At 60.3% G+C, this 27,765-nt stretch overlaps 4 protein-coding genes and 2 long non-coding RNA genes across 10 annotated transcripts; 2 read left to right on the forward strand and 4 right to left on the reverse strand.

The window, feature by feature from the left end:
* Nucleotides 1-1,595: 1,595 nt before the first annotated feature.
* Nucleotides 1,596-7,880, forward strand: TRIM28 (tripartite motif containing 28). The gene is made up of 17 exons (XM_006067294.4): nucleotides 1,596-2,231; nucleotides 2,564-2,676; nucleotides 2,887-3,019; nucleotides 4,630-4,765; nucleotides 4,843-4,959; nucleotides 5,042-5,156; nucleotides 5,316-5,462; nucleotides 5,566-5,680; nucleotides 5,759-5,865; nucleotides 5,954-5,990; nucleotides 6,072-6,117; nucleotides 6,200-6,452; nucleotides 6,542-6,861; nucleotides 6,939-7,062; nucleotides 7,143-7,229; nucleotides 7,308-7,445; nucleotides 7,531-7,880. Exons 1-17 carry the CDS (start codon nucleotides 1,880-1,882, stop codon nucleotides 7,705-7,707), a joined length of 2,517 nt encoding a protein of 838 aa, XP_006067356.2. The 5' UTR covers nucleotides 1,596-1,879; the 3' UTR covers nucleotides 7,708-7,880.
* Nucleotides 7,881-8,404: 524 nt separating this feature from the next.
* CHMP2A (charged multivesicular body protein 2A) lies at nucleotides 8,405-11,145 on the reverse strand. The gene is made up of 6 exons (XM_006067281.4): nucleotides 10,986-11,145; nucleotides 10,066-10,279; nucleotides 9,070-9,249; nucleotides 8,869-8,999; nucleotides 8,726-8,787; nucleotides 8,405-8,612 (listed from the first exon to the last, which is right to left on the reverse strand). Exons 2-6 carry the CDS (start codon nucleotides 10,231-10,233, stop codon nucleotides 8,485-8,487), a joined length of 669 nt encoding a protein of 222 aa, XP_006067343.1. The 5' UTR covers nucleotides 10,234-10,279; nucleotides 10,986-11,145; the 3' UTR covers nucleotides 8,405-8,484.
* Nucleotides 11,146-11,710: 565 nt separating this feature from the next.
* On the reverse strand, nucleotides 11,711-14,529 carry UBE2M (ubiquitin conjugating enzyme E2 M). Of its 2 annotated transcripts, none has more exons than XM_025270420.2 (6): nucleotides 14,300-14,529; nucleotides 13,075-13,169; nucleotides 12,919-12,957; nucleotides 12,703-12,806; nucleotides 12,335-12,453; nucleotides 11,711-12,234 (listed from the first exon to the last, which is right to left on the reverse strand). In XM_025270420.2, the coding sequence occupies exons 1-6, from the start codon at nucleotides 14,406-14,408 to the stop codon at nucleotides 12,221-12,223; spliced, it is 480 nt and encodes a 159-aa protein (XP_025126205.1). In that variant the 5' UTR covers nucleotides 14,409-14,529; the 3' UTR covers nucleotides 11,711-12,220. The 2 variants fall into 2 exon arrangements, with proteins under 2 accessions (XP_025126205.1, XP_006067357.2); XM_006067295.3 differs by having other exon boundaries at nucleotides 12,335-12,398; nucleotides 14,300-14,501.
* A 162-nt stretch (nucleotides 14,530-14,691) lies between these two features.
* Nucleotides 14,692-23,786, forward strand: LOC102397670. 4 transcript variants are annotated; one of them, XR_006546192.2, is made up of 4 exons: nucleotides 14,692-15,651; nucleotides 16,334-16,488; nucleotides 23,144-23,303; nucleotides 23,564-23,786. It is a non-coding gene; the product is annotated as an uncharacterized LOC102397670 (long non-coding RNA). The 4 variants fall into 4 exon arrangements; XR_006546191.1 differs by lacking the exon at nucleotides 16,334-16,488 and adding an exon at nucleotides 22,200-22,781; XR_003104863.2 differs by lacking the exon at nucleotides 16,334-16,488 and having other exon boundaries at nucleotides 22,200-23,303.
* Nucleotides 19,064-27,074, reverse strand: MZF1 (myeloid zinc finger 1). The gene is made up of 5 exons (XM_006067282.4): nucleotides 26,682-27,074; nucleotides 26,149-26,332; nucleotides 25,645-25,715; nucleotides 25,426-25,546; nucleotides 19,064-20,650 (listed from the first exon to the last, which is right to left on the reverse strand). Exons 1-5 carry the CDS (start codon nucleotides 27,072-27,074, stop codon nucleotides 19,215-19,217), a joined length of 2,205 nt encoding a protein of 734 aa, XP_006067344.2. The 3' UTR covers nucleotides 19,064-19,214.
* Nucleotides 23,007-23,916, reverse strand: LOC123330340. The gene is made up of 2 exons (XR_006546196.1): nucleotides 23,784-23,916; nucleotides 23,007-23,465 (listed from the first exon to the last, which is right to left on the reverse strand). It is a non-coding gene; the product is annotated as an uncharacterized LOC123330340 (long non-coding RNA).
* Nucleotides 27,075-27,765: the final 691 nt, after the last annotated feature.

The raw sequence follows: 27,765 nt of genomic DNA on the forward strand, positions 1-27,765 counted from the left end.
ACCAGGTGATTTTGGGGCCCAGCACCGAGTGCTGGATTGGGGTCATGGAAAGTGCTCAGCAAATAATTACTAAAGGAGTCCGCGCCTCAGGCAGCTCACGGCCAGCCACCAACTTTCCTTCTCTCTTCCTAGGAGGGAAGCGGGGTCTGAGGCCCAGGCCGCGGGGGAGGGCAAGGCCCGCGGCGGGGGCGGGGCGGGCGCTGCGGCGGGCGGGCGGGGCGGGGCCGGGACTGGGGGCCGCGCCCGAGCCGAAACAAAGGCCGGCGCCGAGACAAAGCCCCGCGGCCCCCAGGCTCTGCGGGGGCCAAAGATCCCGGCCGCCGGGCCGCGCCAGAGGCATCTCCAGCGCCGCCTCCGCGTGCGGGCTCCTGGGGAGTCGGTTTGGGGAGGCCGCGCCCCGCTTCCCTGGAGCTTTTGGGGGATCGGTGGAGCCCGCGCCAGGCAGAGTCGGGTCTGGGCGCCGGACGTGACGGCCCTTCAGGTTCTCTGAGTCCTCGCAGAGTAGCCGCCGAGCCTCCTCCCGGACTGGAGGCCGCAGGGCCGGGAGCCCCGCGCAGGGACGGAGGCCCACCCCACGCACAGCTCCAGGGCGCCCGTGCCTCTGGTTTTCTCTGCCCGGTGACTCCAGACAGATGCCCTCCCGACGACCGTGCTTTCCTCTCAGGACCCCTCCTCCCCCAGCTCCAGCCGCAGCCCCTGCTCCCTTGCCCGCGCGGGCCGACAGGGCCCTTCTTCCCCCCCAGATTCCGCCCCACCCACAGGATTCTCCGCCCAGACTCTGCTTCTGACAGGATTCTCACAGAAAGACCGCGTTCGTCTCAACCAAGATTCCTCCTCCAGGCCTAGCTTCCCCCACCTGACAGAACTCTCCCAGACACTGCTTCCTCAGACAGGCATACCCGCCTCCCACGCAGATCCTGCTCCCGGCTGAGGCAGGCTCACCCGCCCTACAGAGCCTGCCTCCATCCTCGGATGGACCTCCCCACAGACTCCGCTCCCCTCTTCAGTCCGCCCACCCGAAGTGGCTGGCCAAAAGGTGGCCAGGGGCCTTGGGGGCCAGGCGGGATTTCAGCTTCGCTGCTCTGAGCCCCTTGGGAGCTAGCTGACTTAGGTTTCAGTGTTTCTCACGTCAAACAATAAAAAGGTCAGAACGCCAGGAAGCGGCCCGGCCACGGGGTGGGGACGCCCGACCCCTCCGCCCGGGCCAGCATCTCCCCTAGGTCGCGACCCCGCCCCCTCGTGAGAGCGCCTGGTGACGTAGCTGCTGGCGACCCCTCCGGACCGCCCGAGGGGCGGGGACCCAGGCGGGGGCCGACCACGTGCGCGCCTGCGCAGCAAGCAGCCTGGAGCGGGCACTACAGTAGCGGGCACGCGCCCGGCCAGCGGGTCTGGCTTCGGCGGCGGAGACACAGTTGCCCGGCCCCTGCCTCAGGGGAGGAGGTGCGCGGGGTAGTGGCGGGGGTGGGAGGGGCCCGGGGCTGCGCGTGCGTACTCGCGGCCTCGCGCGCTCCGGCCCCGCCTCCCGGCTCGAGGTGCCCAATGCGCGTGCGCGACGGCGTCGGCGCCAGTTATTTCTGTCCCGCCCCTAGGCAGGGGCTCTTTCTGCGAGCGGGCGCGCGGGCGAGCGGTTGTGCGCGTGCCGTGTGGCGCTGATCTGAGCAGCCGCTGAGGCGGCGGCGCAGGCGGCGGCGGCAGAGCGGGCAGCGGCCGGGTGAGCCTCGGTAGCGCCCCGCGCGCAGCGGGCGGCGCCCCAGGCTTTGCCTGGCGGCGTTAGGCCTCGCGGCTGTAGCGGCCCAGCCGTTGGCTGCGAACGCGTCTGCGCCTGCGTGGCGGGCCCCGCGCCCCTCCTCCCTCCTTGGGCGCCCCCGGCGGCGTGTGAATGGCGGCTTCGGCTGCGGCGGCCTCGGCGGCGGCGGCGGCGGCCGCCTCCGGCAGCCCTGGCCCGAGTGAGGGCTCGGCGGGCGCCGAGAAGCGCGCCGCCGCCTCCTCGGCCGCGGGCTCCGCATCGGGCTCGGCGGCGGCATCCGCCTCGGCGTCGTCACCCGCGGGGGGCGGCGGCGAGGCGCTGGAACTGTTGGAGCACTGCGGCGTGTGTCGGGAGCGCCTGCGGCCGGAGAGGGAACCGCGCCTGCTACCTTGCCTGCACTCGGCCTGTAGCGCCTGCCTAGGGCCCCCGGCGCCTGCAGCCGCCAACAGCTCGGGGGATGGAGGTGCAGCGGGCGACGGGTCTGGTGAGTGCGGTCGGACCGGGGGCGGCCCCTCCCCCACCCTGCAGCCAAGGTTCGGAGGAGGCTCGGGTATTGGGGGTCGGTCCCCAGCGTCACAATGGCAGGGGTCATCAGGGTGAGAGGGTCGGGACCGGACAGTGGCCAAAACGGGTGCGGGCTGTGGGTCTCGTATTCGGATGGGGCGACTGTTCCAAGTTAGGCCAAAGAAGGGTTTGATTGCTTCTCTCGGAGCGGAGAGTTGGCCTAGCATGGGGTGGAAGTTGGTCCCTGTGGAGGATGGTATCGCACTCTGGATGTGAATATGCGGTGATCTTGTTTTCCTCTGTTCTTCGCAGTGGTGGACTGTCCAGTATGTAAGCAGCAGTGTTTCTCCAAAGATATCGTGGAGAATTATTTCATGCGAGACTGTGGCGGTAAGGCCGCCACGGATTCCCAGGATGCTAATCAGGTATGTGTTGCCCAAGCAATCCCTGGAAGGCCTCTGGACGTGGGTAGGAATCTGCAGCGCAGAGCATAGTACCAGCTCCAGGCTTTACTACGGCTTTAGCAGGTTGTTTAGGCTAAGTAAAGGCATCGTCTTACCAGGTTGTATTTTCTGGGTCTGAATGCAGATGTGTCTGGTGGTGCTGTCTCCTCTGACTCTGCCTTTGCTCAGCAGTGCTGCACTAGCTGTGAGGATAATGCCCCAGCCACCAGTTATTGTGTGGAGTGCTCTGAGCCGCTCTGTGAGACGTGTGTGGAGGCGCACCAGCGGGTGAAGTACACCAAGGACCACACCGTGCGCTCCACTGGTATGCAACACGGAGGGGGCTGCCTTGATTCTTCCCCTATATGTTTCTCCAGCTGCTTTTGATGCTGGTTGCAGATGGTGGTGGAGTGTCAGGGAATTTTTGAGGGGGTACCAATGGAAAGGCCTGAGGGCAGAATTCAAAAAGGGGGAGGCTGCCTCTGCCCCTCCGGATAGAAGGGGAAAAGCCACAAGCAGGAAATGTGTGGAGTGCACAGGGGATCTCATGCTGCAGTACAGGGTGTATCGAGGCTTTGAGGAAGCACTTCAGGGAATCCCCAGGCAGGGAATATGCCTCCAGAGGTGGAGGGATTACATGTACAGATAGGGAAATGCAGGCTCTTGGGGAATGGTGTGAGGGATCTCCTAGGCCTGGAATGTGGTTTAAGGCTCCGTAGGAAAAGTGAGGTCTTTGGGCCTTGTGTCCTCATAAGCCATGAGTGTCCTCAGACTGGCACTGACCAGTGAGTGCTCTAAGTGTTCTTATTGTTAGATTGCAGATGTTTCAAAGTCTTAACTAGATATCTTCAGACTTTTCTGTGGTGTTCTTCGGAGAGGGGCTTGGGTTTGGTTTTTCATCCAGAACTGCCCGTGAATGGTGTTTTGGTAGTCATGCCGTGGCTCTTGCAGCCCAGAGGACAGTTTTGATGGGAAAATCCAGATGGAGGTCGTTGCTGTGAGTCATGAGGAGCCAGGAGGGAAGGGCAGGGGTCTCCAAGGGGATCCTGGGTTCTAAGCAAAGATCAGGGTGCAGGAGGGGTCTGTATTGGGGGCACTGAGATTTGCCTTATCTGTATCTTGATGTTATGTCTCAGGCTGGGTCAGTGTAGCATTGAGACTTGATTGGGCAGGAAGGGGCTGGCTGTTCCCAAGCAGTTATCTAATGGCAGCAGATTCTGGAAAGCGGTGGGGGTCACTGTGGTGTATTAGTCTTTGCGGGGTGTTGCTTTGAGCACTTTCAGACCCTTTTCCCTGTGTGGGGGGCCTGACCCCTCTCTGAGTGTCCTGGTCCGACATCAACTTTGTCCAGCCTGAGAAGGCTTTGCGAGGCTCCTTGTGGGTTGTTAAGATGGTGTGGTCTCCTTTTACCAGAGAAGAGAGAAGAGGTCTCTAGGCATGGCTCAGGAGGAAAAGGTACCTGACATGTCTTTAGGTCCTCGTTTGGTTTCTGTCTGAGCCAGAAAGCTCCTGCGTGTGTCCGGATGCCATGGTTGCCAGAGTCCCCTCCCTTGTGGCAGAGTCTTTTGAGTGGAGGAGAAGGGGAGCCCAGCAGTGGGGGCTGCAGAGGTGGAGGAGCTCTCTTGAGCGTCTGCTTGGAGGAGTTTTCAGTGGAGGGAGCAGTGGGGTGGTCGTCAGAGGCCATCGTCCTTACACTTTTAAGTTGTCACTCCCAGAAGCTGAAAGAAGGGGAGTGCGGATCTCTTGGTCAAGATTAGGGCAGAGGGTGTTCAGAGCAAGGATTTGGGCCTTCCCTGTCCACTGCTGTAGGCCCTCAGCGTTTTTTAGCAGCTAAGCCAGGGCTGCAGGACAGACACGATGTGAGGCCCCGGTCTGTCTGCTCCTTGAGTTGAGGTGGTGAGGACCAGCTCCTGTTTCATAGACCCCATTCCTCAGGGCCGGCCAAGTCGAGGGACGGTGAGCGCACTGTGTATTGCAATGTGCACAAGCACGAGCCCCTTGTGCTGTTCTGCGAGAGCTGCGACACCCTCACCTGCCGGGATTGCCAGCTCAACGCCCACAAAGACCACCAGTGAGTCCTGAGGCATGGTGGGTGGGTGCTGCCCATTCCCATGCTGGGCGCCCGGGCCCACCTCTGTCCACCCTCAGGTACCAGTTCCTGGAGGATGCAGTGAGAAACCAGCGCAAGCTCCTGGCCTCATTGGTGAAGCGCCTCGGGGACAAGCATGCAACACTGCAGAAGAACACCAAGGAGGTTCGCAGCTCGTAAGTGGAGGCCAGTGTGATGGGGGAGGTCCTGGGGTGAGCACCTGCCTGACTGGCCCTGATCTCACCCTCCACCCCCCAGGATCCGCCAGGTGTCCGACGTACAGAAGCGCGTGCAAGTGGACGTTAAGATGGCCATCCTGCAGATAATGAAGGAACTGAACAAGCGGGGCCGTGTGCTGGTCAACGACGCCCAGGTACTTCCTGTGTGGCGCTTGTCTGCTGACAGCTCGCCCTAGCTCTGGTAGCGGCGTCCTGGGGGTTTGGCTCCCTCTGCTGGCCGCTGATGCCATCCTTGCGGGGGGAGAGGTTCTAGTGCCGTTTCCTCCCTGACCTCTCCTGCTCTCCACCTGCAGAAGGTAACAGAGGGGCAGCAGGAGCGCCTGGAACGGCAGCACTGGACCATGACCAAGATCCAGAAGCACCAGGAACACATCTTGCGCTTTGCCTCTTGGGCTCTGGAGAGTGATAACAACACGGCTCTGCTGCTCTCCAAGAAGCTGGTGTGTGCTGGTGGGCACCCAGGTGTTGGGTTCTGGGTCAGCACCTCCCAAGGCTCTGGAACGCTGTTCTCTGCCTCTGTGCTCATCTACCGCCCTCCCCCAGATCTACTTCCAGCTGCACCGGGCCCTTAAGATGATCGTGGACCCCGTGGAGCCCCACGGCGAGATGAAATTTCAGTGGGACCTCAACGCCTGGACCAAGAGTGCAGAGGCCTTTGGTGGGTGTTTGTCTTGCTCTCACTGAAGCTTGCTCTCCCAGGAACTGTGCCTTAAGCTGTTTTACCTCCTTGCTGCAGGCAAGATTGTTGCAGAGCGTCCTGGAACCAACTCCACAGGCCCGGCACCCATGGCCCCTCCTCGGGCTCCGGGGCCTTTGGGCAAGCAGGGCTCTGGCAGCAGCCAGGTGAGTAGGGGAGGGGGCCATGGGGGAGGAGAGGGGCCTGAGGCCTGTTGGGGGCCGGCCTGGTGAGGTTGTCTTGCTTTTCCTACAGCCTATGGAGGTGCAGGAAGGCTACGGTTTCGGATCAGGTGAGTGGTTTCTGCCCGGTAGGTGGGAGAAATCCAATGTTCTAGGTTCATCCAACCTGTCTTTTTCTGTGTCCTGAGCAGATGACCCTTACTCGAGTGCTGAGCCCCATGTGTCAGGGGTGAAGCGGTGAGTGTGATTGTCCTTTGGTGCATGTAGGGACAGGGTGGTCATGGGGACAGGGGTGCTCAACGCCAAGCCACACCCACAGACCCCGCTCAGGTGACGGCGAGGTGAGTGGCCTCATGCGCAAGGTGCCACGGGTGAGCCTCGAACGCCTGGACTTGGATCTCACGGCTGACAGCCAGCCACCAGTCTTCAAGGTCTTCCCAGGCAACACCACTGAGGATTACAACCTCATCGTCATCGAGCGAGGTGCTGCTGCCGCAGCTGCTGGCCAGCCTGGGACTGCGCCCTCGGGGGTGCCTGGGGCCCCTCCCCTGCCTGGAATGGCCATTGTCAAGGTGAGCCTGCGCCAAGCTGCCGTGGCTGGGGAGTGGAGGTCTGCTGTCCCAGCTAGCATTCCACTAAACCACCCCTGGCCGCCTCGCAGGAGGAAGAAACAGAGGCTGCCATTGGAGCTCCACCTGCTGCCACCGAGGGCCCGGAGACCAAGCCTGTGTTGATGGCCCTGGGGGAGGGCCCTGGTGCGGAGGGTCCCCGCCTGGCTTCACCCAGTGGCAGCACCAGCTCAGGTCTGGAGGTGGTGGCTCCAGAGGGCACCTCAGTCCCAGCTGGTGGCCCAGGTTCCCTGGATGACAGTGCCACCATCTGCCGTGTCTGCCAGAAGCCAGGTGACCTCGTCATGTGCAACCAGTGCGAATTCTGCTTCCACCTGGACTGCCACCTGCCTGCCCTGCAGGATGTGCCAGGGTGCGAGGCTGTGGAGTCTGCAGGGTGGAGGGCTGGGCCGGGTCCCGTGCAGCCCCTCACCTCTCCGTTTCCTCCAGGGAGGAGTGGAGCTGCTCTCTTTGCCACGTGCTGCCTGACCTGAAGGAGGAGGATGGCAGCCTGAACCTGGATGGGGGGGATAGTACCGGAGTGGTGGCCAAGCTCTCACCAGCCAACCAGCAGGTGAGGGGGGGGCACCCATATGCTGGGTTTTCCTGCAGCCCCCAACTCCCCTCTGACTCTGACGTGTGTGTCGTCTGCAGAAGTGTGAGCGCGTCCTGCTGGCCCTCTTTTGCCACGAGCCCTGCCGGCCTCTGCACCAGCTGGCTACTGACTCCACCTTCTCCCTGGTGAGTTCTGGGACTTGGGAGGGTGGGAGGTGCAGGGGCTCTTCAGCCTCACCTTCAGCCTGTGGCCTCTGCCTGCAGGATCAGCCTGGTGACACCCTGGACTTGACCCTTATCCGAGCCCGTCTCCAGGAGAAGCTGTCACCCCCCTACAGCTCCCCCCAGGAGTTTGCCCAGGATGTGGGCCGCATGTTCAAGCAGTTCAACAAGCTGACGGAGGTGAGCCTGTGGGGATGGGGGTGAGTTGGAGGAGGGGAGGCTGGGGGGCAGAGCTAGGACCCATCCATTGTAATCTGCCTGGCAGGACAAGGCCGACGTGCAGTCCATCATTGGCCTACAGCGCTTCTTTGAGACCCGCATGAATGAGGCCTTCGGGGACACCAAGTTCTCCGCTGTGCTGGTGGAGCCCCCGCCGCTGAGCCTGCCTGGTGCTGGCCTGAGTGCCCAGGACCTGTCCACTGGCCCTGGTGAGGGCCCCTGAGGCTGGGCAGCCCCTGAGCCAGCCCAGCCTGGCTCTGTTCTATGTCCTGTCACTCCTCTCCTCTCCTTCGTCCTCTCTCCGGTGGCCTGGCTCCCGCTCCTTGGTGGCCCATACCCCAGTCCCTCACGATATGGTTTTTACTTCTGTGGATTTAATAAAAACTTCACCAATTACTCAGGTCTTGGTTGGTGGGGACAGTGGTCCTGGGCCTGCTGTCTGCCTGCCATCAGTCCCTCACCGAAGCCCTCGTGCCGAATGGGGTGGGGCACGTGTCTTTAGCCACCTGGTGTCTGGGGAGGGTTACATGGTGGGCAGGCAGGGGGAATCTCCAGGTGCATGCTGCACCCTGGACTGGGGCAGAACATTTCTTATAACCAGATGGGGTATCACAGCGAGCAGGGTGGGCTGAGACTTCCACTGGGCTAATAAAGTTGGGTACTGTATCCCTGCGGTATAGGCAAGAGATCTGGGGGGACCTACCATCTTTGGGAGTGCTAGCCTTGAGGCTGAGGCAGGAGGGGTGCTGGGCCAGTGTTGGCAGCTCACCGTCACCTCCTGAGGACCTGGTAGGCTTGCCCAGGTGAAACCATTCCAGCCCTCTATCCCACACCCTGACTGACTGGCACATTACCAAGCCTCCTGAATGACTTCCTAACCTAGCCTGGCTCACGTCAGGCCAGTTGCACAGGCCCAGAACTAGTGTCCAACCTCTTTTATTACAGAAGGTACAATGAAAATGCTAGGCCATCCACTGGCTCCCTGGGGCAGCAGGGGCAGTCAGTCCCTTCGAAGGTTCTTGAGCCTCTCCTCCAGGTCTGCGTCTGCGTCCACCAGGGCAGAGGCTGTAGCCTCTGCTTTCTTTCCACCGGCAGCCACACTGAGGGAGCCTCCGGTGGAAGGGAGGTCTGCAAAGAGTGGGGGTTAGGAAGAGCGCCCATGCAGAAGGGAGTAATGCAGGGAGAGGGAGGTGGTGGCTGGGTCACAGGGTTAACACAGGGCCCAAGGTGTAAACACTCACTTGACAGCTCATCTGTCAGGCTCAACCCCAGTTCGTCCAGGACCTGGGCTACAACAGCATCACTAGATAAGGAGAGAATGCTCGTGAGAATCAGGGGCAGAGCCAGGCATCCCTCCCCACCCTCCTGCCAGCCGTCTCTGAACCTCTCCTCTTCATCGTCCTCGTCCCCCATGGCGTCATCGATGGCATCGTTCATCATCTCCTCCTTCATGTCCATGATCTCTGCCTGCCGCTCAAACTCCATCATGATCTTCTGGATCTGGGGCAACTTCAGCTGAAAGGGTGAGGAGGGTGAGTCTGGGCCCAAGGTCAGCAGGGGGGAGGGGGGATGGGGAGAGGCGAACCTGTCTGTTCATGGTGCCCATGGCTTTGGTGACGCCCTTCATGGCTTGTGCCATTGAGTTGTTAGACTTGAGTGTCTGGATCTTGAGGGACACAGCCTGGATATTGGCCCGCATCAACACAAACTTGCGGACGTACCGCCTGGTGCGCACCAGGTCTTTCGCCATGATCCGGACTGCGTCCTGAGGAGGGGACAGAGGGCAGGAAGGGAGCCTTGGGGGTGTGCCCACTGAGGCGTTCAGGGGCTCCTGGGGACCTGCCCCAGTGCTCACTGCTCCCCCCTACCCCCATGTGTCTCGAGTCACCACTGCACAGATCCCTCTGTAGGCTTCTCATCTCTCTGGTCCAAGAATCCAGAAGACAAGCAGGGCCCACCCTTCAGGAATCTTTTTTCTTCTATGTCTAGTCAACACCCATTCCTGAATTTCAATTCTGGCCAAAGAGGATCTCCCCCTCCACCTCACAGGCAAGAACCAAATCCTGATTTACATACAAATGTATCCAACCTCAGCTGTGACTTCCTCCCCAAAACTCCTCTTTGCTTTGCCCATCCCAGGAAATGGCACCTCCTCAAACAAGCTGCTCAGGCCAAAACTCGGCCATCTCTTGCTAGCTGGGCCCTCAGGGCAAGTAGATCCCATACCACATCTATTGAAGTCACTACTTCTAACTCAGCCCTCAGCTCCCATTGTTAACCAAGATTCTAAGTGGTCTGGCATGGACCACTCTTTTGAGTTTCCCTATCGCTCCCTCACCGAACATGTGCTGTTCTGACACACTTGACACTTGCTCTTCGCAAGGTAGCTCTCTTAATTACTCAAGGCTCTAATATCAACTCCACAGAGGCAGCAGTTTTGGACTCTGAAACTAAGGAAAGCCCCACCCGAACCCTTCATTCCATTTCCCTAGAACACTCGTCCTGTTTTGCTGCAGCTCCAGGGTCTGACCAAGCGACGGCACCTGGCCTAGAGTCCCAGCTTGTTCCCAATCAAGCTTACCATCTGGCCCTGCTTGGCCATTTTTTTGATGTCCGCGATGATTTTCTTCTCCTGGGTCTCGAGCTTCTGTCGCTCACGGTCCAGCTCTCGCATGGCCCGGTTCAGGGCGCGCTGGTTCTGCCGCAGCAGCTCCTCTGGCGTCTTGCGCCGCCCAAACAACAGGTCCATGGCAGCAGGAGCCTACCAGTAAGCCTGGGGCTAGCGTGAAACCTGGCTGCAGGGTGGTGTGAGGCACAGCTGGGGTCACATTGTGTATGGGCGGGGACAGACGAGGACTCACAAAACGGAAAAGGGTGAGCAGGGAGAAAACGAATGCATGGAAAGGCGAAAGAGTGGAGCCTGGAACTTGGGGAGCCACAGCCACCCCAGCTCCTCTTACCCCACAGTGCCCCTACAGAGGTCCTAGGCTGCAATCTCCTCCTGACTCTAGGATGAGACCCTAGAATGTCCAATGGACCTAGGCTGGAGATGACCATGTTTCACACATGCAGCAGGGGGACGGGCGCAGGGAGAGGGGGCTCGGAACCCGGAGCGTCAAGGAAAGGCCAGTTGACAGGGTCCCTAACATGAGAAGCTGGAGGCCGCAAGTGCTACAGACAGGGTCGATGTGGGGGCTCCGAAGCTGACAGCGCGTGGATGGCATTCAGTTTAGGGCGGAGGGCTTAAATGCTGAGGGAATCTGGGTGCGGAGAATAAGGCTGGGGGATGTTGGGGACTCCTGTACAGAGGGCGGGATTTTAGGTGATGGGGTGCCTTGTCCACCCAGGAAACTCTTGGGGGCCTTTCGGGGTCTTGAGCACCGAAGGCAAAACAGCATGGGGACCCAGAGGATAAGGGAGGGTCCCAGGGAGGGGCGAGGCCCTCGAACGCCACCGCCCACGCGCCCACCCAGGGCCCGCACCCCAGTAGGGGCGACTCACCGGAGTTGGGATGGGGACTCGCTTCCGTTTCCGGGTCACGCTAACCCTCTCGTTCAGAGCCCTGGAGCGCCCACCAACGACAGCCCCCTCGGTTCTGTCGCCTCGGCCGTCACCGCCGTTTCCGGATTAAACCACCTGACGTCACACGCCCCGCCGGCGCCCGGAATACTGGGCGGGGACAAGAACGCGCGTGCGCACGCCCCGAGGAGCGTGCCGGCCACAAGCGCATGCGCCGCAGCTTCCGTCTGGCTGCCGCAAGCTTGCTATTCCGCGGGTTCAAGTCCGGTTTAAGGGAGCGGAGCCCCTGTCCCCTCTTGGCCCCGTGGGCTTGGTACCCTTTCGGGCGCCTTCCTTCCAGCCACCCGGTGGTCCGGCACCCCACCACGTCACCCACTGTAGAGCCCTGCTCATCCGAGGGACCCAGAACTCGCGCTGATGTTTCCGAACCTCAGGTACCCAGTGGCACCAGGCAGTTTTCCTCCTCCGGCAGGAGGGCAGAAGAGCAGACGGTGCGGACTTAGCCCCTGTGCCGGCTCACTGGCCGGGAAGCCAGTGGTCACTGGATCCTGCCCCTCTCTTGTCCCAGAGTGGGATTCATCTCACCCTGCCCGAGGGGGAGTCCCCTCGTACCACCTGTGAGCACACAACCCCCACCACTCTTGCTGCAGGAGCTCTGGCGGCCATCATCTGCCCCTCCCACCCCACAAAAGAAGAGGCGGAAGCCATGCAGTAACATTCCCCTTTAATAGCCTGGTGGGACCTCCAGTGGTGGAGGGGGTGGGCTGCCGGGTCCCCAGCCACCCAAATCCCCATGGCCACCCACCCCAGAGCCCAGAGTAGGGGGTGGGGCTGGACAGCACCCAGCGGGGGGCTAGACAAGCCAATTCATTTCCCATCGCTGAGCGGGTCGGAGGAGGCAGCGCCGACCTTAATCACATGGTGGTTTAAAAAAAAAAAAAACTAGGAGCGGGTAGCAGGGAGGGGTGGCCGGCCAGGGCATGGGATTCCCCCACCGGCCGCCCCATGTCCCCCCACCTGTGGCCCCCAATAAATATCTGCAGGGGACGCCGGGGCTGGTGGCCCTGGCAGGGGTGGGTATGCGCCAGCCCTATTTCAGGCAGCGCTCGAAGTAAGTGGAGCCGATATAGCCACCCCGCATGGAGCGCTGCACATTCTGCTCAAACAGCCTCCGGTTGTTCTGCAGGACCTCGGCGGCTTCCTTGTTCAGTGGGTCTTCAGGGTTGGGCTCCTGTGGCCGGTATGGGGGGGCGGGGGGCGGGAGATCAACAAGCCCAGAAGGCAGAGGGCCAACCTTCCCCAGCTGCCCTCCCACCCCGACCCCTACTCACCAAGAAGAGATACTGCAAGCCATAAATTATGGAGTTTATCGTAAGGACTGGCTTCCAGTCCTCTCTGTGGGCAGAGAGCATCATGATAGGGGCTGGTGAGCGGGCAGCCACCACAGGCCCTGCTGGGACCAGACAGGTCAGGCCCAGGGCATGGGACAGCACGGTCGGGAAATGCTAGCGGGAGGGTGCAGAGAAGCACAGGCCAGAAAGCCAAGGTCAAGCCACGAGGAAGAAAATGCAGAGCTGACGAGACAGGGACACACAGACCACGAGGAGGAGGGAAGGGAAAGAGACCGGCATAGTGCAAGGTCACGAAGGCGGCCTGGCAGGCAGGGCTGGGCAGCGTAGTGGAGGGCCAGCGCCCTCACCTGAGGATGTTGAGGCAGACGTTGCCCTCGAGGTCAATGTTGGGGTGATAAACCATCGTCTCACACTTCACCTTGGGGGGGTCATGCGGGTAACCCTGGCCCACCTGGCTCCAGGAGAAGAGAGGGCAGGTGGATAGGTGCACAGCAGTGCCTGGCTGGGGCCTCAGCTGTTGCTTCCTCAGCCCAGGGAGCCACCCCTGCCCACCTGAGACTCACCTTAAAACTGAACACAAACTTCCCGCTCTTGTAGAAGCCCTGTGAAGGAAGAGGAGAGGAGTCAGAACCCCACTCTGCAAGGCCTGGCAGGTGAACCAGCCAACTTGAGGTGGTGTCACCTGCCGTGCCTGAGAATCCAGTTAAGCGTGCCCTCACCTCATCAGGACAGATAACCAGCTTGAAGTTGAGGAGGTCGTCTGGATCTGAGAAACTGATGTCACACGTCTTGGGCAGATTCAGCTCGTTTATGTCTGGGTTTTCACAGCAGGAAAGGGAAACAGGCCGGGAAAGGGAGAGAGAGGGGGTGCTCAGAGCAGGTGCCAGCAGAGCCTCCACAGCCTCTCCCAGGACCCCGGTTCTGTCCTGGGCAGTGGGCCACATCCCCCACCCTCTCCCTGCTCCTTCTGCTTCGCGTCTCCAGGCAGGCTCTTCCATATCTATGGAACACTGCAGACGTGCTTGAACTCCTGGCCCAGGGTAAGCTCCAACTCGTCTGAATCCACAGTCATACATGTTCCCACTCCTATGTGCCCCCCAAGAGACTCTGACTACTCCAAACCCAGCATCCTGACCGTGACCTCCGCTTTCTAGAGGAGTCTCTACTTGTCTGCCCAGATGCAAGGATCTTATTCCCCTTCCTCACCCTAAATCACCACCACCCCCAATCCCTGGCCCCCACTGTCCATACACTCCTCTCTGCTTGTCATCCTAAACTCAGGATCCTCCCATCTGACCTCCAGATCTGTGAGTTCCCAAGCCTCCTACCCTATACTATTCTGAGCGTAAGATTTCCAGCATCTCTAGCAGGATGGTCTGAACCCAACCCTACTCCTATCTCTATAATCCCTGGCACCCAGTATCCCTCCCTCCTCATGTCACCCCAAACTGACATGTGACTCCCCCAGACCCACGACACCCAGGCCCCAGAACCCACTTCACCAGGCCTGACTCTGATTCCCAGTGACTCTAGCGTTAATACATTAAATCTCCCACCCCGATCCTCAATCCTCGGCCCCACTGTCCATATCTCCTCTTCCTGTCGCCCAGGTTCCCGTCTGACCCCGACTCTCGAGTTCCCGGTCTCCCCCTTCCGCTGCCACGCTCAGATTCTCGGTCCCTAGTATCAGACGCCTAGCTTTCCGAATACGCTCAGTGCCCCCTGCTCGGTCCCCCTACCTCCGACCACTTTGGTGACTATATTATAACCCCGCCCCCGGCCCCTCGGCCCCCAGGCCCTTGTCTCCGATCCCCACATCCGCGGCCTCCCTATTTCTGACACCTTTGACCCCTGGCAGCCGCATTAGTCCACACCTGACTCCCGTATCACCCCGAGCCAGGCTTTGACCTCCGACCTCCACCCCCATCCCCCGACTCCCCTTACCCTTCTGGATCCGCAGCTGCGCCGCCGACGCCTTCTTGCTGCTGCCCTTGGTGCCGCCCGCCGACTCCTCCTCCTTCTTCTGCTGCTTCAGCGAGAACAGCTTGATCATCCTGCCGCCGCCGCCGCTGCCGCCGCTGCGGGGCCCGGGACCCCGGCCACCCGGCCCCCCGCCGCCGCCCGCGCCGCCTCCGCCACTCGGACCCGCCGCCGCGGCCTCTTCGGCTGCTGCCGCCGCCCGCCGGGCCTGCCGCGCTGCTCCGCGCCCACCGCGCGGCCCGCGTCGGCTCCCGTAGTCGGCTCTGGCCTGGCCCGGCGCCTCGGGCCCGCTCGGCGGCGTTCGGGCCCGCTCGGCTGTTCTCGGGCTCACTCGGCCCCGCCCCCACCCGCCGCTCCCTCCTCCCGGCCGTCCGCTCCGGCGTCCTCAGGCTCGGCTGCGGACGCGGGGTCCTCAGCCGTGTCCCTGAGCCTGGTCACTCTCTCTCTTCGCGAGGGCTCTGCGGCTCAAGGCGGAACGGGGAGGCGGGGGCTGCGGTGGCCGTGTACTAGATAGGAGGGCCGGCTTCCGTGGCAGCAGCGGCTTCGGCGCGGAGGTCCGCAACGGCCTCGGGCGCCCCACCGCTTCGGCTATTTCCGTCGCCTGCCTGCTTCGGCTCTTCCCGCCCGGCCTGCGCTATGCGCTTGCGCAGCCGCCGCCACCGCCCCACGTTGCTCCGCGCTGGGACTTGGGGATCGGGCTCCTTCGGCTTGGTTCGGGTATTTCCGTTCGTGCAGGCCGGGCCGGTCACTTCCGGGGACGCCCGCGAGTCCAGGAAGGAGGTGGGGGTGGGGGGGTGGTGGTGGCGGTGTCACCGCCATATTTAAGTGGGGCAGATGCAGGCCACCTCACTTGCGGGCCGCTATGCCCATTCGCAGTCGTGGGGACAGCGGCGTAGGCGGGCCAAACAAGGGGCTTGTCCCCAAGGGGCCACAGACCGAGGCAGGGTTAAGGTCAGAGCCAGGAGCCAGGCCTAGAGTGTGTGACTCAGAACCATCGGTGTCCCATCTCAGGCCCAGAGAGCCCGCTCGCAGAGAGTTTGGTTGAGGTAAACTAACAAATAAAACGTGTATTGGGTAGTATAACAGAGGGTAGTATAACACTGGAGGTTTTCACGGGCTCACACACTTGGGGGCAGCCCTCCGCGAGGGTCTCGAGTTCCCCCGCAGGCGACCTCCGAACTTCCGCCGTCTGCGTGCGCGAGGTGGGCGGAGCCAGCCTCCCCTCCAATCGCAGCTCAGCGTGCGTCGGAAGGCGGGAGCAGGCGGCGCGGAGCGGCTCTGCGACTTCAGGCTGTCACCAAGGACACCGTCAGGCGGTGAGCGGCGCCAAGAGGGCTGGTCGGGGCGGGGGTCCGGGCCCGCGGGGCGGCCGGGGCTCTGCCCCTCAGCCTTCCCGCGTCCGAATGAGGCTCCTGCCGCACGACCCATCCCGTCGCTGAGGCGGCGTGCCGCAGTCTTCTGGAGCACATTGGGAGTAGTCTGGCGGCCCAGTTGGGCCCGCGCTAGTGGTGGGCAGGCTCAGCCCATGGCCTCCTCTTGGCTACCCCGGCCCGATCCTCACCCCAGAAAGTAACCTCCACCTTTTCGGGCCGTGGTTTGGCGTCCCTGCCGACCCCAGCCTCCTCCCGGGTACCCTTGGCGTCCTTGGGCTCCGTGATCTCAGATCCCAGTCGTGGCTGTGCAGCCGTTCGCTTTTTCTCCCGCTTGCATTCTCTTTCCGCCATTCCAGAAGCCCCCCTTCAACCCTCTGGTCGTCCTCGCCCCACACTGCCGGCTTCGTTGATTTCCTTGAGAGCTGTGTGCTGGAGAGGTGCTGGGGTGAGGCTGAGCGATCGGAAGCTGCAGAAAACCTCAGGGTTGGGGCGAATGAGATTACACCCATCCTAGTGTTCTCAGGCTTCAGGCATGACTGTTCCTGGGACGCGGAGGCCTCTTCCAAACTCAGTTTTCCTCTTTCTGTTCTCATCCGCTCTACTCTTGGTGATTATTTTTGTACAGGACGTGAGGGTTGATGACCAACCTACAGTTTCCAACCAAAGTCTCAGGGATGGTTTTTATTGGCCAGCCTGGTTCATGTGTCCACCCTCAGGCCAGTTGCTGAGACCTTTCAGCTAAGGTCCCATCTCGGGATAGAGTATTGATTCCCTGGAGAGGTAACAGTCCACAGCTAGACTCGTGTGATCTTTGATCTTGTGGCTTCTCCACCATGCAGTGGGTAAGACTTGATCATGAAACAAAATGCTAAGCAAAGGGGGCCATAGTGTCTGGACCGAGGAGAAGGGGATGGCCTAAGTGAGGCAGGCAGCTGGGTTGGAGGTGGTGCAGCTAAGCTTGTCACCTTCGTGCTCACTCAAGTGGCAAAAAGGCACAGGTGGTTTGGGTGGTACAGGTGCTTGTGGCCCTTGGTCCTGCCGCCTGTTGGTAGGCAGCACAAATATGTGCAAAGGCCCTGAGGGAAGCTGGGGCCAGTGCTGTGGAGGGACCAGGCAGAGGACCGGGCAGAACCTGGTGAGTGGGTTGTGAGGGTCAAAGTGCACCTACAATTGTTAGCCTAGCCTCTGGTCCTGACGCTGGGAAGAAAGGGTCTGTCCAGGGAATGAGGGAGCAGGGGTGGGCAGGGCAGGGAGGCTGAGTGCTGTGGGCCTCCAGGCTAGAGGTGGATGGTTGGAATCAGAGCAGTGCTGATGGGTGGAGACAGTGGATACATTTGGGAGGCTGGGGTGCTGATGAGAATAACTGGATAGATGTGGCATGGGGCAGTCGGCTGGGCTTGGGAGTGGACAGTATGAACTCGGATACAGACAGTGGGGACAGGCTGGCTAGGCACTGTTGTGGCTTTCTTAGATGACCAGTGCTTGGGTATTCCTCTCCTGGGTTCTTCTATGGCTCTGGCCAAATGGTCATTCTGTCCAAGCCCTCAGTCTTGATCGCGTGGTAACACTTGGGTCTTGACCTGTAGCCGTGTGGCTGGATTGCAGAGGTGTCCCTGGTCAGCTGCAGAAATGACCTTTCATGGGTGGCCCTCACATAGCTGTTCACGTTGACGTCTTCCCAGAGGGCTGTTTTGGGAGGTGGATGCCTGGACTTCTCAAGGATTTGGGTGTGAGGTCCCATCCGGATGTCTCCGTGCTTTTCATGTGTGTTGTAATTTTTCCTGTGTGGAATTTCATGTTTTTATGTAGTTGTATTTGTACAGATTTCATGATGAACACAAAGATGACCAAAGATGAGTTTTCTTTGTTTCAGATTATAAGTCACACAAGTCATAAAAAAAAAAAAAATCCACATTACAGGATTTTATAGAGTTCCTGCAACACTCCTCCAACCTGAGACCACTAGCTACTGGCTACTTGTGTTCATTCGTGTGTCTTCCCTGATCTGATTCTTCAGCCCCTCCCTGTCTTCCTCTTCCCTCTGATTCTACATATCCCACACCAGGTTACTCAGAACCCTTTGTGACCAGAGAACTGAGTGCTGTCAAAGGGCCCAGGGACTGCCCCCCCCGCCGCTCAGTCCTGATCATGCCACACAGGAGTGCCCCTGCCTGGGGGAGTGGCTGACGTTGCCGGATGTAGTAGATGCCAAGAATGGCTCTGGTTGTGGCTGGGGCCAAGACTAGCAGGGAGGGGGAAGGAGAGGGGTAGAGTTGGGGAGGAGGGGGGCTGAGGCTTGGAGCAGGCCTTCTCTCGCATATTGATAGGAAGCCTCTGGCCCAGGCTGCTTGTCTTTTCCTGATACTAGGGCCCAAGTCTTGTAGGGACTGGGGTGACTCAAAGTGGCAGGTGAATTGCAGGTGCGCTTCTGGAAGGGCTGTTCCTAGAACCCTCTAGACCTTTAGACCAAGATCAGGCTGACACCAGCCTAGGGTGAGGTTTAAGTCCCAAGCCAGACCCTGCTGCATGAAGATCCCCTTTTTGAAACTGCCTTTCACCCACAGTCTCTGGTACTTCCGCCATTCAGTGGGGGAGTTGGGGGCTGTGTTAAGGCCCCAGCGGCAGGATGGAAGGGGAGGACACGGCAAAAGCAGCAGTGGCACAGGAAAAGGAGGGAGGGGTCCAGAGGTCCTGCCCTAAAGTCTGCAGAACTCTGACTTGGAGCTGCCAATGTCTGTCCACCTGTATGTCAGCAGCTGGTGTGTCCTGTGACTAGTTACCAAACACACATGATAGAGACCTTCCAGTTGGGGGGTACTTAGGGGTTGTGCCTGGGGCCAGGGAGGGAAGAGAACAGCCTACGACAGCACCTGGAGGGCTGGGGAACTGGCCTGGCCTTGCCGCCAGCTTTGGTTCTCAGACCAGCTGTAGTCTGCGGGAACAGAGGAAAGTCTCCGAGGACTAGATTCCCACTTAAAACCTTACAGCTTTTACAGCTAAGATATGGCCTCCTCGGTTTTATAAACATAAACTCTGGCTGGCGGTGGCCTAATGGGCACCCATTTGATGCTTTAGCACCCAATGATCTTGGCTGGTTGGCAGGGCTGTGCCCTCCGGGTCCTCTCCTAGTCGTTGACTTGGCGGGCAGAGTGGTGGGTCGAAAGCAAATAGTACAGGAGCCATGCTGTAAGGGGACGTCCTGCAGACGTGGGCAGGCCCTGCTAGGGGCCACATCTGCCGGGAGCCCTGGGTCTTGCAGGAGCCACGTGGTTACAGAGAAGGTGTTAGACCTGTAGTGAGGGCTGAGAGGGGTCCAGGCAGGTAGGCAGACCCTGAGTGGGTGCAGACCCAGACGGAGAATCTGTGCATTGTTTATTGAGCACCTACTGGGCCGGGCCCTAAGAGAGCTGGCTTGTACCCACGCGATCTCATGCAACCCCATGAGGTAGGTGTTCCACACACACCCCGCCCCCAACGGTGGATAATGGTGGGGCCGCCTGCTCCGGCTACTCTGCACTGTGTACGCGCTGGTGCTGAATGAGCTTGGTGCTCTGGTGGAAGCGGCGGCCGCAGTCCTGGCAGGCGAAGGCCTTCTCACGCCGGTGGGTGCGCAGGTGCTGTGTGAGCGTGGGCCGCTGGCGGAAGGCCTTGCCGCACTCAGGGCAGGCGTACGGCCGCTCGCCCGTGTGGATGCGCCGGTGCTGCGTGAGGTTGGCGTGCTGCCGGAAGCGCTGGCCGCACTCGGGGCAGGCGAAGGGCCGCTCGCCCGTGTGGATGCGCTGGTGCTCGGTGAGCCGGGAGACCTGCGTGAAGCCCAGGCCGCACTCGCGGCAGCGGTAGGGCTTCTCGCCCGTGTGCGTCCGCTGGTGGCGCGTGAGCTTCAGGCGCTGGCTGAAGCGCTGGCCGCACTCGGGGCAGGCGAAGGGCTTCTCGCCCGTGTGCACGCGCAGGTGCTGCGTGAGCGTGGGCCGCTGGCGGAAGGCCTTGCCGCACTCGGCGCAGGTGAAGGGCCGCTCGCCCGTGTGGATGCGCCGGTGCTGCGTGAGGTTGGAGCGCTGGCGGAAGCTCTGGCCGCACTCGGCGCACCGGAAGGGCCGCTCGCCGCTGTGCACGCGCCGGTGCTGCAGCAGCACCGTTCGGCGGCCGAAGCGCTCCCCGCACTCGGCGCAGCCGAAGCACTTGTCGCCCGTGTGCACCGCCTGGTGCTCCAACAGCACGGCGCGCTGCGCGAAGCTCTGGCGGCACTCGCTGCACGGGAAGGGGCCGGGGGGCTCGGGCGCGCTGGGAGGGGCGGGGGGCGCGGTGCTGGGGCCCGGCGGGTCGCCGTGGATGCGCTGGTGCTGTAGCAGGTTGGAGCGCTGGCGGAAGCTCTGGCCGCACTCGGCGCAGCGGAAGGGCTGCTCGCCTGTGTGCACGCGCCGGTGCTCCTCCAGGCGCCCGCTGCGGACGAAGCCCTGGCCGCAGTCGGTGCACACGAAGGGTCGCTCCTCTGTGTGCGTGAGCTGGTGGCGCAGCAGGTGTGAGCTGCGGCTGAAGCTGCGGCCGCACTCGCTGCACACGAAGGGCCGCTCTCCGGTGTGGATCTTCTGGTGCCGCAGCACGTTGCTGCGCTGGCTGAACACCTTCCCGCACACGTCACAGCGGCCCCCTCGCTCAGCTCCGGCCCCTGTGCCGGGGCGCCCCCGAGCCCGGCTGCGACCCCTGGGGGCACGCCAGCTCGCCGCGCCCAGCCCGTGGCCCAGGCCCTGGCAGGCATCCTCCGTGGGGTCCGGCTCACCTCCCAGGTCGCTGGAGAGCACTAGCACTTGTGAAAAGCCACGTTCGCGGGAGGCTGACTCGAGTCGGCCTGTGAGGCTGGCCTCGCCGAGGTCCCAGGGCAGGTGGACGTGGGGACTCACGATGTCAGGGTCCACAGAGACATTGTCCATCTGGAGTGTAAACCCTGCATGGCACAAGGGGATCCACTCATTCATGACAGAGAACCCGCTGGTGCCCAGAGACACTCCAGCCCTGGGGAAAGGGTGTGAAATGGAGCGACCTAAAACTGCCCAAGGAGGCAGACAGAAGTCACCTGGGCAGGGGCAGGGGTTCTTTTTGAGCAAGCTTCCAAAGGCGCTAAGGATGGGACAGACAGGTGGAAGACTAAAAACGGGCGATGGGCTTTTCATGTGTGGCTTAAGTTTGCAAAACCGCCTTTCTGGAAGGGCTGTAGTGCACAAGTGGCCCTTGCACTGGGCAGGTGGGTGATGTTGGTTCCCACAGATGCAGAGAAGTGGGTGGGTTTGAGGGAGGCTGGAAGTGGAGCGAACAGGCGGGAAATGCAAGCACCAGGACTTTTGTCTACTGTGCCAGGCCTGTGATGACCGCGTGGCTCCTGAGGCACCGCTAAGACCTTGTGCAGCCACTGGAGAGTCTGGCCCCATCTGTAAGGAAATGTGGATGTAGTGCGGTGGCATTTACAGGGCACACGGGGCCCTGGGCCTGCCTGCGATTGGACAGGGCTGGGCATCTGGCTCAAAGGAGCAGGTTCCAGCCAGGCTGTGAGCACTCCATCCTTAGATGCTGGAGGAGGGAGGAGATATGAGCCCGGCACGGAGGAGGAGGGAGTTACATCAGAGACAGAGAGAGAGAGGAGCAGGGGCTTCAGAGATGACAGAAAATCTTTAAGTTGCCATGGAAAACGCAGATAAATTATACTGCATCAAAGGAAATCATTTGTGCTCAGCAAAAACCCTCAAGAGTCAAAAGATGAATGACAAACTGAGAAACCCTCCCGAGTCAAGGGTCTAATTAACCAAAATAAGAGCAGCAATCAGTGAACAGGAAAGATTGTGGGCAGAAGACTAGAAAAGGAAAGGAAATGTCACTGATGCTTAAATTCCCTAAAACATGCTTAGTTCCCCCCATAAGAAAACTGCACATTAGGGCCATACTCGTCTGCCGTTCCACATCTTACTCCAGAACCCAAGTGTCTGTGTGCATTGCTGGTGAGCACAGATAGAAGCTGGCGTCGCCAAGTACATCAAACGATAAATTTCCCATAGGCTAATCCAACAATTCCACTTCTAAGTACTTCTCCACCAGTTGTGTTCCTCCCTGTGTGAAATGACTGTTATAGGAGGGTTCTCAGTTCTCACTAAAAAGTAACTCAAAAGAGTGTTAGTGGGAGCCTGGATGGGTAAACAGGTGTGTCGTGGGGAGCTGTCCAAAGAGGACGGCACTTGCTGCTGTGTGTTCAAGTGGGAAGATACATGAAAAGTGTCAGGCGGGGAACAGGGTGACAATTAAGCTTTGACGTGTGTTTTAAAGACGGCAAATGAGTATGCGTCCACGTTTGTGTTTGCTTTCCTGCACACAATCTTTCTGTAAGTCCACACAAAAGACCAGTGCTGCTGGCTGTTGGGGTGCAGGACCGTGTGACTCAGGCAGGGAGGGGTGCTGCACTGCCCTCGGGCCTTCTGAATTTTCTAACATGAATGCTACCTATTCAGAATGTTCTCCTGATGAAAACACTGGCTGCACAGACGTTCCGTGGAGGGCAAAGGGAGCAGCCAGGACACCCGGTGGTGTGGAGCCCACGGTGGCTGAGGGAACCGGTATTGGAAGCGGGGCCTGTGGTTGTCTGTAGGCGAGTGCAGCCCAAGGAAAGACCGGGGCTGCAGAGAAGACCCGCCGAGGAGCCGTAGGCAGAGGCGCCAGTGTGGCTGGAGAGAGCAGAGACTGCGCTGTGCTGAGAGAGGCAGGGCACTAGCTGCCCAGCAGGGTCCCCAGCTGAAAGCTGAGACAGCGGAAGGGGTGGCTGCCAGACCTCCTCTCAGCTTCAGTATGCAGCACTGACAGAGCATAAGAGAAGAACCTTAAAAATACCTGGGGCAGCTCCAAAGTAAGAAAGGACTGTCCAGAGCTTGTGCACTGTGCTCGCAAGTGCTAAGGCTGTAGAGACCAGGTGGCTGAGGCCAGGTTCGGCCGTGAAGCAGGGGGTTGAGGACTTGGCCTGGGTGAGCCCAGTCCACCCACAGACCTTTGGTGTGTGAGCCTGCAGAGGGATCTCCACTGAATGGCTGGGGGCCCAGGTGAGTCTTCCAGTTTAGAGTCATGATGGACTGTGTGGCAGCCTGTCACCCAGGATGATGCTTAGTGTAGGGACAGTTGAGGAGGTCCCCGAGCCGTGAAGGGCAGGCTCTTCGCAGTGCAACCAGCGAGAGCACTTGCACCTCAGGAAACCAAGCTAGCTAACAAGTCCAGAAATAACATCAGGTATGTCCAGGTTCTCAAAGGATGGGTCAGCATCCATGAAGAAAGAATGAGTTTGGGCCCTTTATTGATAAAAACAGCAAATGGGGACTTCTGGGTAATAATAGTATCTATTTAAATTGGTTTCATTGTGAAGCAGCAGTAAAAACCACCATAAAGGTTTTGTTTGGTTTTCTTCAAGGTATAAAATCCACAAAGATGAAGAGGAAAGGAAATAAAGCAACCCCTGGTATTTCTACTCTGGATGGCAGACCGAGCAAACAGTAACTGTGCATCACTGTTGATCTCAAAGGCTTGAAAAGTTCAGGGTTCGGAAGGACCAGGTCCCTCTGGCCATGCAGGTAAAGGGGCAGGGACACCAGGCGGGTGGGGGAAGCTGACTCAAGCTGAAGCTGGACTACCTCAGGGAACAGCACTGGGCCCTCTCTGCACACAATTCTGAGGAAATGGAGGATGCGGGTGGGCACTGCAGTAGCTCTGATTTCTGGATCTCTTCTCCCATCCTGGCAAAAGGCTGGGTTGAGGGTGTGCACCAGCACTGAGGAAGTCGAGGGGGTAAGTGAAGCCACCCAGGGGACTGAGATGCCAACCTGTCTCCCAGCCAGGATGCAGGCAAGAGGCTAGACATGCCTTCTTAGGACACTCAGAGCGAAGAACTGAAGACCCTCACAGCAAGGGCGCCCGCTTCCACGCAGCCCAGCCAGGGTGCCCTATGACTTCTTCAGTGGCATCCATGGTTGCTCCACCCACCCACTTATGTCTCCCAAGAAGTGGGTCTCTGTGGGGAGCAAACTTCATCTCTCCCAGCCGCCCTCTCTCACCTGCCAGAGAGATCAGAGAGCACACTGGGAGAAAGCTTGAAGACAAGTCATCATTTGTTGGGCTCCAAAATCACCGTGGATGGTGACTGCAGCTGTGAAATTAACAGACACTTGCTCCTTGGAAGGAAAGTTGACCAACCTAGGCAGCGTATTAAAAAGCAGAGATACCACTTCGCTGACAAAGGTCCATATAGTCAAAGCTATGGTTTTTCCAGTAGTCATGTATGGATGTGAGAGTTGGAATGTAAAGAAGGCTGAGCACTGAACAATTGATGCTTTTGAACTGCGGTGTTGGAGGAGACTCTTGGCGAGTCCCTGGGACTGCAAGGAGATCAAACCAGTCCATCCTAAAGGAAATCGGTCCTGAATATTCATTGGAAGGACTGATGCTGACACTGAAGTTCCAGTACTTTGGCCACCTGATGTGAAGAACTGACTCACTGGAAAAGACCCCGATGCTGGGAAAGACTGAAGGTGGGAGGAGAAGGGGGGGACAGAGGATGAGATGGTTGGATGGCATCACTGACTGAATGGACATGAATTTGTGCAAACTCCTGGAGATAGTGAAGGACAGGAAATCCTGGTGTGCTGCAGTCCATGGGGTTGAGAAGAGTCAGACACAACTTAGTGACTGAACAACAACAAATTATTATCCTCAGAGAAATAAGGAAAGATGTTACAACTGTAAGAACAGAAAGTGGCTTAAATAAGTATTCAGGGAAAGAAAACACTGGTGGGAACTGAAACTCTACTAGCAGATGTGGAAATCTCAAAAGGAGAATCTGGAGGATATATGAAGAAATTTTCTGGAAGATAGAGCAGAAAGGGATGGGAAGTTGCAGAGAACAGAACACTGGAGCATTTGCCCTAGAGTCCAATAACCGAGTAACAGGCATTCTAGAAAGAGAACAGAACAATGTAGGGGAAGGAACTCAAAGAAACAATTCAGGCCAGCTTCCCACAATTGAGAAATTGAATTTAAAGTTAAAGAGGCTCACCAACAGTGGTGATAAAAAATGTTTTGACCCAGTTTTACAGCAGTTAAGAAAAAAATGTTTGGAGACTGAATCAATAAAAAGAACTCTTCACTCAGCCAAAATTCAGTGTAACGTGGAGTGTTAGACAAATGTGTTTTAGATATGTAACACCTCTCAGAACTTCACCTCCTGCTCCAGAGTTCACAGGAATGTCCACCAGAACATGGGAGTAAACCCAGAAGTGGAGGGGCCCAGGGAATGGTGATGAAGATGAGATGGGGCCTGGACGATGGTGGGCCATTGCAGGCATGTGACCGAGGTGGACCACACAAGGCGTCTGGCTTGAGAACCTGGGCGGTTGGGTGGGACACTGCACTGTCCCGCCCAGTCCCCACCTGTGTGAAGGTCCCTCCTGTCTGTCCACCCTGCTGACCTGCTGTCCAGTTGGTGGGACTAAGGCCTGGAAGCTGGGGGCCATCCAGGATGGCTGGGAGAGGAGGTGGGGAACGTGAGTCCTGCTCTCAGGAGGGTTTACGGGGCTGGGAAGTTAATGGAGGGCTTGGCTTTGAAGGGCAGATGTTGAAGCAGGCTGAACACTGCAGGGGCCGCCCAGGCAATGCGGGCGTGTAGGTGACGCTGGAGGAAGGGGGCCCTGTGTTACTCACCTGGGGAGAAGATGCCCCCAGCTTCCTCCTGCCACAGGGCCCCACGGTGCTGCCTCCAGGAGGAAACCTCAGGCCCAGGCTCACTATGGGGGGAGGCCTGGTCCAGCACCACGACACAGTCCTGAAACCACAGCGGTCACTGCTGGTCTGTGTGGCCAGGCCCAGCCAGGAGGGACCCACCCAGCCCCACCTTCTGAGGCTCCCAGAGCAGGGACTCACCCGGGCCTGGTCGGGGAGCAGAGTGAAAGGGGTCCCCTGCGGGCTGCTTAGAGGCCGAGGATGCAGTGGCTCTGGAGAAGGAGGGTGGGATCAGGAAGCTCCAGGGCACTCCACCCCGCCACCCTCCTCAGTGCTGTGCCAGATGCTGGGATCCGGTGGGGTGGGACCTGGGGCTGGTGTGGCAGGGGGCTCTCGGGGTCACACAGGAACGTGGTGTGGGGGCGTCTGGCACCTGCCTGGGAGGTGGAGGAGAGAAGGGCACCCCCCCCCCCACCCCCACGCAACGGTCTGCAGCAGTTGGCTAATGCCCCCACTGTTGCAGATGTCCTCGGGGAGAGGACTCCTGTCTCCTACACATGGAAACCCCAGGAGCCAGCGCCATGCTGACTGAGGACATGGAAGGAACCACAGCTGTGGCAGGCTTGGCCCACAGGGGAGAATGGCCACCACTGGCTGGGCGGGATGTGGGGGCCGCTGAAGCAGAGGCACACCGCCTGCCCTTACCTGGCTCCTCGGTAACCTCGGACTCCTCTTTCACCCGCAGGCCCAGTGTTGACTGCTTCGTAGCCCCAGGGGGCATCTCCAGCCCAGGTTCTGGAGTCTCAGGGGTGGGCTGAGGGAGGGCCTGGAAGTCGGGGGGCTCCGTCCTCTCCGAGAGCACCTCCTGACCTTGCACCTGGACCGTGACCTGGGTAGGTGCCCCCCATCAGGAGCTCAGGAAGGGAGCTCCCTGGCCTCCACCCTCTCGGGATCCCAGGGGTCCTGACTCGGCCTCTGAGGACCCACGGTCCCCAGGGACTGACAAGGAGGGCAGGGACGCCCTGCAGTTGCTCTCCTCTGCCGACACCGCCCACCTCCCCCCACACCATGGAGCCTGAGTCCTGACTCCAGCTGATGGAGGGCTGGAGTTGGAACCGCGGCTGCCCTGGCACAGGCTCTGCTATAGGTGACCCCTTCCAGACCGCGGGGGACTAGCATCCTGCTGAGCAGGGCGCCCCCAGGATGAGGCAGAGACCCCAGGCCTCTGGCTGACTCACCCATCTGCGGGGCCCTCCTGGCTCCCGGTGGAAGCCCTCCACCAGGGCCGCGGCCTCCTCAGGGCTGCCTGGCTGTTGTCCCCGCACGCGGGCCTGGATCTCGGGGGGCAGCACGCCCAGGAACTGCTCCAGCACCAGCAGCTCCAGCATCTGCTCCTTGGAGTGCGCCTCGGGCCGCAGCCACTGGCGGCAGAGCTCCCGGAGCTGGGCCAGCGCCTGGCCAGGCCCCGCGGCCTCCTCATAGCGGAAGCGCCGGAAGCGCTGCCTTGCTGCCTCTGGGCCCAGATTCCAGGCAGCGGGTTCGTCCTCCTCAGAGTCCTCCAGCTTCACCGTGACGGGCCCCTCACCTTCTAGGGATGCGCGGCCCGGGGAGCCCAAAGCCGCCGGCCTCATCGGAAAGACCAGGCTTGGGGCTCTTGAGGCCAGTGTCCACCCCCAGGGAGGAGCGCACGGAGGCCACTGCGCTGGGGACAGTGGCGTGCCGCTCAGGCCAGAGGCTGGCGCGTGGGGCCGGCCAGCCCTCGCTGAACCCCTCTAGCTGGGCGTGTGCAGTCTCTGGTAACCCCTTGTTCCGGGGCTGGTTCTCAGGCCCAGAAGGCACCTCCTCTGCCCGCTAAATCCCACCCGTCTACACGCATCGCCTGAGCCCTGCCCTCAGCCGGCAAGAGAGGCACCTACACCTACGACCCCCGCCGCTGGGCGTCCGCACCACCGCCACCTCGCCCCAGCCAGCGCCGGCCCATTAGTGCCATCCACTCTCCTGCGTGTTTCTCCGACTGTTGCCCCCAGCGTGGTTTCACAGGGCAGCCCCTGTCCAGCGGCCCCAGCCCACACCTGTGCGAGGCCCACTGTAGGGCACAGCACTCTGACGCCATCCTCCCCGCATCCAGCCCCCTTTTCTGAGCCCCATTATCTCCTCGACCTCCTGACTCAGGTGGGGCTAGCGGGTGATGGCGTTTCAGAGAGGGGTGCCCGGGGCCCGAGACCGCTGGCCTCGGAGCCTGCGAGGAGAGCCGGAGATCCCGACCCAGCCTATGTGCCACGTAATCCTGCCATGTCGCTGTGCCACTGTGAATCTCCGCTC

Source organism: Bubalus bubalis, chromosome 18 (genome assembly GCF_019923935.1).
Source record: "Bubalus bubalis isolate 160015118507 breed Murrah chromosome 18, NDDB_SH_1, whole genome shotgun sequence".
Taxonomy (NCBI): domain Eukaryota; kingdom Metazoa; phylum Chordata; class Mammalia; order Artiodactyla; family Bovidae; genus Bubalus; species Bubalus bubalis.